General features: G+C 57.2%; 1 protein-coding gene across 2 annotated transcripts in view; it reads right to left on the reverse strand.

The window, feature by feature from the left end:
- COL18A1 (collagen type XVIII alpha 1 chain) overlaps positions 1-1,790 on the reverse strand; it is a 76,786-nt gene extending 74,996 nt beyond the window's left edge. For both annotated transcript variants that reach the window (XM_045852700.1, XM_045852697.1), the window contains exons 1-2: positions 1,677-1,790; positions 1,459-1,553 (exon numbers count right to left, since the gene is read on the reverse strand). In XM_045852700.1, coding sequence (XP_045708656.1) covers positions 1,459-1,553; positions 1,677-1,687 — 106 coding nt within the window. In that variant the 5' untranslated portion in view covers positions 1,688-1,790. The remainder of the gene's footprint in view (positions 1-1,458; positions 1,554-1,676) is intronic.
- Between the last annotated feature and the right edge of the window lie 7,852 nt (positions 1,791-9,642).

Below are 9,642 nucleotides of genomic sequence, written 5' to 3' on the forward strand. Positions count from 1 at the left end.
AGGTGGCCCTGGGCGGTCCCTACGAACTCAGGGTCCCAACCGTGAAAAGACAAATGTGACCCCCAAGTGCCCCCTGGAGTGGATGAGAAATTATTACCCACTGGAGTGAGCGAGAAATTACCCACTACCCACAAGCAGGTGCTTTTGGCAGCTGTTTTTGGAAGGAAAGTACTACTTCTAAAAAGGCCTGTGCTACTATTTAACTTGGTGAACTAAACCGAGTGGAAACAGCGAAACAAATTATTGCTTCTCTGCACAGAACAACTCCCCCCCCCCACCGCCCCCCGCGCCCCCGTCAGGTCCCTCCTCCCTCACCAGCTGCGGCCAGCAGGTGTGTTGCTTCTCCCGCTTTCACCGGAGCCACGAGGGGAGAGCTGACCCACGCCTCAGCACAGCATCCTAGTGCTACCAGTGACAAAACACAGGACTCCGCGCGGCGGCGCGGGGGTGGGGGGGCTCCCCTGGGGTCTGGCATCCCCCTCCCCCCCCACCGATCCCCCGTGCCCCCTCCTCCTCCCGGGCCGTTGCTGGGCGTGTCGGGAAGAGGACCTGACAGCCGCGCGGTCAGGAACAGGATCCCAGACGCTGGTGGTGGAGGGAGTTTGGGCGCAGCTGGAACGGCGCCCGCGGCACAGTTTGCGGAGCACGTGGGAAAGTAGCGGGTGCGGCTGAACAACGGACTCGTGCGCATTGTTCTCCGGAGGCTCCGCAGCATCAAAGGGGACCGGGCGCAACCCGACACCTCGACGACCGCGGGGACTGAGGCCTGGCGGCCCCAGCGGCGCACAAAGGCTGGCCCTGGGGAACCCGAGTAGTTTTGCCTCAACAGGTTGAAAACTAAGTATCTTCGCTCCTCACTGCACCATCTTTCCCAAAGACCCGCCAGCATCCGCGCGCGGTCACTCCCGGGGCTCGGAGACGCAACCCACTGAGGCCGCTCAGGAGTCGGGCGGGGCGAGACCAGGGACGGTGACAAAGCCCCAGCGGGTGGACGGTGGATGCTCTGGAGGCACCGCGAGTGGAAAACATCACCAGCACAATCACAGGCCCGGCCCCCCGCTGGCCCACAGCCGGCAGAAGGGACCGCCGAACGCACCAACTTCCCAGCACAGTCGCCCAAGTTTGGTCAGGACGCGAGAAGCTCACGGCGCGGGCAGCCCAGCCCACTCCGTGCACCCTGCGGTGCGCAGAGCGGGGCGCGAACACAGGTGGCCGGAAAATGAATGGCCGTCGAGGGACACCCAGAACACAGGGCCCCGGCCCCACCCGCCCCCTCCACCGCCTGCCGCCCGCAGGCCACCGGCGTGCGTGGGCACAGCCCGGTCCGCTTCTTGGAACCGAAGCCCGGACGGGCTGGAGGTAAGGAGGCCATCACCACGGGGACCTCTGGAGACCCGCACAAAGCGCCTCAGTGCGGGCGGCCTGGCGAGCGTAGTTTCGCGTCCCCGCTGTTCTTACCTGGCTCCGCCGAAGCCGCGCGAACCCAGAGCAGCAGGACCAGGAGCGCGAGCCTGTCCGGGAGGCGCCGCCGCAGCGGCCGCAGCCAGAGCCACCTGCGGGCGACATGCCACAGGTTAGTTTGCCGGGCGCGTCCCCCGCCCGCGCGTGCGACCCCCTTCCGTGCGTGCGAGCTACCCCTCTGCCCCAGCCTGCCTCTCGGGCCCCGCGGCCCGCACCTCGGCTCCATGCTCAGCCAGCTGGACGGTCTGCGCCGCGGATGCTGCACCCTCCGCGGCTGTGCGCCCGCTCGGCCCCGGTGCTGCGGCCGCCGGCGGACAGGCTGGGGGCGGGGTGGGGACGGGGCGCTAGGCGGGGCGGACCGCGGGGACGGGCCGGGGGCGGGGCGCAAGACTCAGTCCGAGGGGGCGGGGCTCAGCGGGGCCGGGAGGCGGGGCCTTAGCGTCAGGCTGGACCGGGAGGTGCGCGGGCTGGGCTGAGCTGGGATGGGCTGGGCCGGGGCTAGGGTACAGGGGGACGAACCCGCGCGCAAAGAGGTGACGGGCCGCTCCCTTGGGCCCGAGCACCCCCTCGCGGCAGTGTGGGGTGTTTCCTCCCCAGCCCCCAACTCCAGCGCGAGTAGTCTGCCAGCGCCCCCACCCCCAGAGAGAGCTTCTCCGCTGCAGCCTTTGGCGGCACGCGGGGTCCAGGCTCCAAGGCCTGGGCAAGGGCCAGGCAGACACAACGTGTCCGGCCCTGAGTTTATTCCGGAAGATGTCTTCCGCGGCCCCCAGGGGAGTGGTCCTCAGGCCCTGAGTCCCGTGGAAGCAGCAAGGAGGCGGGCGATTGAAACAAAGACGTTTTATCGCCGGGGGCGGGGGGGGGGGACAATGTATGGAGGGAGAGGAAGCTGGGCTCCTCCTGCCCAGTCTCGTGGGCGTATTAGCCGCGTGGTGATGGCGCAGCCAGCCTCGTGGCCTCGGCGGGCTCAGGCCCTGGACGATAGCCCTCCCCCTGCCTCGCTCCCCAAGCCGCACCACCGCCACCTCCAGCAACTCCTGGGTCAGGATGGTCCTGTGCCCCACGAAGCCTCAGGTGGCCCTTCCCACGAGCTCACGCCTGCGCCCCTGAGGGGTCCTGTCCCCATTTTACAAAGGGTTGGAGGGCGCCTGGAGGGGCTCTTAGAAGGCCCGCTCGGCCAGGCCCATCCATTCCCCCCCCCTCGCCCCCTGCAACTGACAGGCCCCTCTCCCTCCTGGAGGTCCAGCTGCCCCAGAGAATACTCAGCCTCCCACCCCCCAGTTATGTCCACTCTGTTTCTGTCTCCTCAGGCAGGTGCACCTGGCCCAGGTCTCAGCTCCTTCCTCGAGGCAGCTGTGCCTGAGGTCCTGTCCTTAAGCTGTGCCTGACCCGGGTCTCAGCTCCTTCCTCGGGGCAGCTGTGCCTGAGGTCCTGTCCTGCTCCTTCCTCGGGGCAGCTGTGCCTGAGGTCCTGTCCTGCTCCTTCCTCGGGGCAGCTGTGCCTGAGGTCCTGTCCTGCTCCTTCCTCGGGGCAGCTGTGCCTGAGGTCCTGTCCTCAAACCCACCTGACAGGCTTCTCCACACGAGCCCCTCCTACCGGACCTCTTACAGTAACTCGCATTTGCCTGGATCTGATCCCCATGTCCCTGCAGGAAACAGAGGCCCTGGCGCCAGGGCCCTTGGCTTCCAACTTCCTGTGAAACCCCCTGGATCGCTACTAAATGCCCTCCTCAGTCCCCACTGCCCTTCCTGGCACAGTTGTCCCCTGCCTGGATCTCCACACAAGACGCAAGCTTGCCCCTCCCCCTCCAAGCCTCCCTCCACCTCTCGTGCTCCACCACCCCAGCACATCCTGCGGGACACTTCCTGAGTGCACTCTTCCACCAGCCTGGAGACCTCGTTCCTGGCCGGGCCCCACCACATACCCCCCATGCTGGAAGCAGCCTGGCCATGCGCCCCTCCACCACTGCCGTTCTGGGCCCACCCGGCCTGACAGCTGCCCTCAGCACCTCCCCCTGCCCCTCCCCCCACACTGCCGCAGAGAGGCCTGCCTGGCTTCTCATCCAGCCCACCATCACCTCCACCACCAGCCGCACCCTGCCCCGGACCCCAGGCCCTGTCTGTTCACCAGCCCACACCTCCGTCACCGTCTGCCCTGAAGCCTGGAGTCCTTCTCTGGGTTGTGTGACAAGGACACTCGTGGTACAGGGTGGGGAGAGAGATCAACGCAGGTTGTGGCCACGGTTTTTAAAAATGAGGAGGATGTCGCAGAGCAGAGGACTAGCGTGCATACACTCCTTTGCACCACTTTTGTTTCTTGTGTGGATGGATGGAAGGGCAGGGTGGGGCCCTGCGGCGGGTGCGCCTGTGTCCCGCAGGTGTTTGTGCGGTGGGGGCGGGTGAGTCTGTGGGTGCTGTTTGTGCATGGGTATGGTGTTTCCGTGGCCCCGTGTGCTGTGTGCGCATGCATGTGTGTGGTGTGTTCATGTGTGTGGTGCGCATGTCCTGGTCCTAACAGCACCCCTTCGTGTAGCTCCAGCCTATCTGCCTGACCATCAGCCCGCCCTTCCGCTAAGCCGGGCTCCAGGAGAGGAATCCGAAGGGCAGGGGCTCTTCCCGCTCCTCCAGCTCACCTGCCCCCAGGCCCATCCTGCTTCCACCAGCCCCACCCACCTGCAAACCTGCAGTCGGCGGCGGACTTGCCTTTGCTGGTGTGACTGATCCGCAGCTTCTGGAGGGTGCGGCTGGGAGCCGGGAGGGCCGTGCTTGCAGGGCCTGGGGCTCACCGCCCCTCTCCTCTCCTCCCTGTGGGGCTCATCACCTCCCTCCTGTCCTCTCCCAGTCACCACCCTGGGGTCACCAGCTCTCCTCTCCCCAGTTAGAGGCCCCAGGGCGAGGTGAGCCCACCTTGGTGGGCTTTGGGGGGAGGGCTCGCTTAAAAGGGCCTTTGTGTAATGAAAAGTGCTAGCAACAAAAGGTACTAGAATAAGGCTTTCTCATGATTGCTCAACTCACAGCTGTAAAAAATAAGTTTGGGGCTCATTTTTTGCGCTTTATATACTACCATCGAGTCAGCGCTGTATGTCTCCACAGTTCCTGTGGCATTCACATCTTGTTCTTATTATTTTACTTCTCTTTTATTTACTGAAGGGGTTCAGAACGAGTCACCCCAAGATATGCTTGTGTGGTATGAGGGTTATTTTGAGCTAAAGGCAACCCAGACCCTTTGGGCTCAAGGGAAACTCCGGCACCCTCCCCCTGCTACCTAGAATTTAAATGAGGGACCTCGACTATAATAAGAGTTATCAGCAGAAATGACTTTTTCTGACCTATCTGTAGGGCGGGGCAAGCTCCTGAGGAGTGGATGGACCTCTGCTCTTCTCGTCACCCTGCAGTGGCCCTCCTCCCTCTGCAGCCCCAGGTGCCTCCCTCCATTTCCCGTGTCTGTCCCCGACCTGCTCACGTATGTGGGTTCCCCTAAGTACATATGTTGTATGCATCACATTTGTTTTCCCTCCTTAACCTGTCTCGTGTCCATTTAATCACTAGACTGGCCGGAAGAACCTGGGACAGGAGAGGACAGTTTCTGCGCCACCCCCACCCCCAGGATACACGAGGACCACACGATCCCTGCAGAGAAAGTAGCAAGTACAGATGTGCACGTGGTGAAAAGGCCTCAGCTCTCCCTCGGCTGACACTGCTGCGCCTCCTTCCGCCCCCGTCCACAGAGACGCCCCCCTTGCCTTGGGAGGGGTGCACAGTGTCACCTCGCCCCAAGGTGAGTCCCAGCGGTGCCTATTGCTCTGGGCAAGGGACCACGGCAAGTCTGGGCAGTGGAAGCCTGAGGCCAGGGGCTCCTCTGTGGGACTAAAGAAGCGGGTGGAGACACCAAGGGTGGGGGCATCTGGGGCGGAGGCCCCAGAGGGAGGGCCAGCCCCCGTGTGTGCAGAAACTCGGTGTGTCTTGGGGGTGAGTGGGAGGGAGTCCTGGGGTGCAAGGGCCTGAACCCCAGGTGCAGCCACATTCTTGTCTGTCCCTTGGCCTGGTTTCCTGTGTCCTCTGATGCTGTGCGTCTCACATGTCCTGACGCAGGACAAAGGACAGAAATGGCTGAAATGCTGTGCTTGCCCTCAGCACGGCCTGCAAATCGGACACCGGCCCGGCAGTGACCAGCCAGCGCTGCCCATGAGGCTTGACTGAGGGTCCCCCTGTGGCTGGAAATAGAGGCTCCCTATCCACTCATACCCTATGCTGGGCTTGTATTTGTTTTTAAATTGATTTTTGTTTTAAATTGACAAGGTTTTCCAAAACTGCAGTGGATCCCCTCAGTGGAGTCTGGGGCCTGTGCACATTGGACATTTGTCCTGCCCCGTGGGCAGTGGGCCTGGGGGTGGGGACTGCAGGTGTGTGCCGGGAGAAATGTGGGACAGGCCGGGAAGGTGCCTTGGGGCCAGCCGAGCAAGGCCAAGGACATGGAAAGGGCAAGACCTGTGACCTCTGGCCAGGTTGTCCCCCTCTCTCTGTGTCCAAAGATGCACCAGGGATCTTGCCAAGTGCTACAGAAGTAAGTTTTATCAGGAGAGGAGAAGTTACACGCAGGCAGAGGCGACTGTGAAAAGCACAGTTTATCCAAAAAGTGTATCTGGTTCCACAATAGGTCACGCCCTTCAGTCCTCAGGCCCTGGTCCCACGGTCCACTCCAGTCTGAGATGCAGCTGGGGCCCCTCACATCCTGGCCACATTTTCAAAGGTTCATAACAAACATTTTTACTAATATCAGGACCATTTCTTCATTTCACTGCTACAGGGAAACACCTGAACGCACAGTGAGTCACGGCAGGCAGGGGATGTCCCTGAATTCTCAAGTTCATCATCTAAGGACCTGGACCGCCTGCATTTCTCAGGACGGCCTGACCCCCACAGAGACGACACTGCCGTGCTCCAGCCCCGAGGGAAACAGCAGGCTTTGTACAGTGGGCTGCACGGCACTGCCAACGCACACCAGCAGGAGCAAGAAGTCCAGCCGATTCCTTCCTGCCAGCCTGGCAGCTTCTGCAAACAGCACCGCCTGGCCCCTTTCCTTCCTGATAGGCGGCCACGTCCCAGCCTCCCTCGGACGAGTGAATCACTGTGGCTCACTCCACTCCTGTTCATCTCCGGGAGGTGGGATGACTTCCCGTCTGTGCGTATGCCACACACTCACACACACGCACAGAACCTGGGTCTGTTCGCACTCCAGATCAGTATTGAAACAATCCCAACCATACTCCATTCCCAACCCCACTAAATGAGGGGTGTGGGCGTTAGCCTTCGTTCCCAGCACCCACCCTCACTGTCTGCAGCACCCGTGGTCCTCAGAGCTCATGCTGACCGCCCGGCTCTCACCAGGAGCCCAGCACTTGCCGCCGCGCACCACGCTGGTCTACTTTTTTGCAGAGCTCTCGCCACTGTTTAATATTCTTGTTCCCTTATTTGCTCATTGGCTCATTTGTTTGCTTATGGGCTTCCCACTTCCCTCCCCTGGAATTCAGGCATGGACACACAGCTTCTTTGCTTTGTCCACCAGTGAACAAAAGTAAGGAAGGAAGGGAGGGAGGGAGGAAAGAAAAAGAAAGAAAAGAAGGTGGGGAGAGGAGATAAGCACACTTCAGCTGAGCCAAGCGTTTGCATATCAAAGTGCCCCTTCTCGGGATAGCAGGGAGGCTCTGTATGAAACCTTCAGGATGGAAGGTTTGTAGCTACAACAACCTCCGGCCTCCTTTACCTGGAACCTTCTGTTTGAGCAGCGTGTGCACCTCTCCCCACTGTCCCTCACCAGCAGGCAACGCCGGAGCCATTCAAAGATGCACAACTGACATGATTATAACTCATTGTAGAAACTCCACATGTTGGTCATAAAACTGAATTCCCGCTTGACCTGCCTCCGCATCTCAGCCTCCTGCCAAGTGTAGTCCCTGTAATTAGTCCTCTGCTGGTTTTTATGACATGCGTTTCATAGTAGTTTTTACTCCAGCAATGTAGAAGGTGGTTTTGTGAAATTTTAAAAGCATGCGTGAGATAAAACCGTGGTTCTAAAACTTGCTGTATTAACACAACACCTGCCGTTGCTCCTTCCGTGGCACTAATGCACATTCACTCAAGTGATCACACGTCTGTTCCGTGCCACGGAAATGGCATACTCAGTGAGTGATCCCCCCATAATGAGACATGGGTTGCTTTCAGTGTTTTGCTTAAAGCAATGGACGGCCTGAAAAAGAGATGGAAACAGTGAGGAAGAATGAAGCGGAAATGCTAAAGAGGAAAACGCACAGTTAAAGGGATGAAGAACGGTTTCTACAGGCTCATCAGCAAACAACCCAGCTAAGGAAACACCCAGTGCACTTGACAATAGCGCTACAGAAGTTATCCAAATTAAAACAAAGAAAAAAGAACAGAGTGGAAGAAACAAACCAGAAGTGTGCATCAGAGAGCCGTGGGGCAATATCTAACAGCCTAACATACACGTCACTGGATCACAGGAGGGAAAAGAGAGGGTTGGGGGGGTGGAGGAAATTTTTGAAGAAAAATGGCTGAAGACTTTTCAAGATTAGTGACAGGCACCAAACCATGGATCAGAGAAGCACAAAGAACACACAGCAGGATAAATGTCCCCAGAAGGCTGTGGAGGAAATGGGGGGCCGCACACGAAACCCCACAAGCTCAGGGGAGGCCTGCGCGGCAGACTTACAAACTCGGGGACCTGGAGTAACCAGCCACACAGGGTGGTCTGAAGTGAAAACTTCCTAGCTAAGAGTGAGTCACATCCTAGGCTGGTATTTTTCCCTAACAAAGGTCATTCTTTACCTTAACAGAGCCTGTCTGAGATAGCCAACATCTGCATAACAAACCTGATAGCATACCTTTGGAATATCAAAGTCGTTTCTTTCTTTTCTGAAGCACAACCACCCGTCCCAGAGCAGAGAGCAAAAGCCCCTTCATTGTGAGTATTGTCATGCTAATTGTTAACTGTTAACTGTTCACTAGCCTGCACCCAGCTGTGTAACAGAAGTATTTGTCTGATCCTCTTACCCTATTTTGCCTTGCATAATGCTCACTTTTGGGGGCCCACATTTTTGAGGGAAGAATAAGGATGCGCATTATATGTGGGCGGTGCCTGAAATACCTTGTGTCCTTGTGTTTTGTAATTATGTGTCACATAAAACTTCTTGTACCATACTATGTTCAAAAGTAAATGCTAAAATTCCTTTATAATACAAAAAAAACAAGTATCTAAATATGAATGAGTAAAAATGGAATTAAACAATTAACATGAAAGCTTTTTTCCCCTGAAAGTTTGGGCCGAAAATGTGGGTGCGCATTATGCACCGCAGCGCATTACACGTGGCAAACTATGGTACTTCTTATCCCAGCCCAGAGGTCCCACCCCCCCCCCACCCCCCCCCCACCTCCCTAAGTTATCACCAATGGACTTCCTGTCACATGCCTTCCGCTTTGATTCTCTTGTATAAAATAAGGCGCAAAACTGCCATCTGGGGAGTATTTTCTCAGTCAGTTGAGGTTTTGCTTTCTGGAAATTTTCAGTTTGGCTCCAATAAACACATAAAACATTCTCTACAGGTTTGAACGTTTCCTGCATTGACAAGGTAAAACAAACAAGCAAACAAAACCACACAAAAAAACCCCATATGCCTAACATATTTAAACTGGAGGGGAAAAGAGAGAAAAACCTCTAAGGCGAGCAGAGTAAAAACACAGACACATCCTGTGCAGAGAAACAAGGAGAAGAATTAGAGCAGAATTCTCTTCAGAAACCATACATGCCAGATGACAATGAAGGGGTATCTTTATTGCTCTGAAAGAAAAAAAAAAGTACTGATTCAGAGTTCTATACAGTGAAAATGTCTTTTAAAAATTAGGATTTAAGAAAAGACTATATCTCAGAGAAACAAGGACAGGAATGTGTTCCTGGAACACCTCCCCCTCAAGGAGCATTAAATGACAACCAGCCTCCAGGAAGAAAGTGAAACGAATCTGCATCTTCACGAAGAAATGACGAGTCATAGAAATGGGAAAAAAAGATAAGATACAATTCTTTTCCCCTTATTTTTAATTGCTGTAAATGACAGCTTCTTTCCAAAGCACAGGCCCCCGGGCCGAATCCCGCCCTTCACCTTGTTTTATCCAC

Source organism: Phyllostomus hastatus, unplaced genomic scaffold (genome assembly GCF_019186645.2).
Source record: "Phyllostomus hastatus isolate PE091 unplaced genomic scaffold, TTU_PhHast_1.1 phas_contig_948, whole genome shotgun sequence".
NCBI lineage: Eukaryota > Metazoa > Chordata > Mammalia > Chiroptera > Phyllostomidae > Phyllostomus > Phyllostomus hastatus.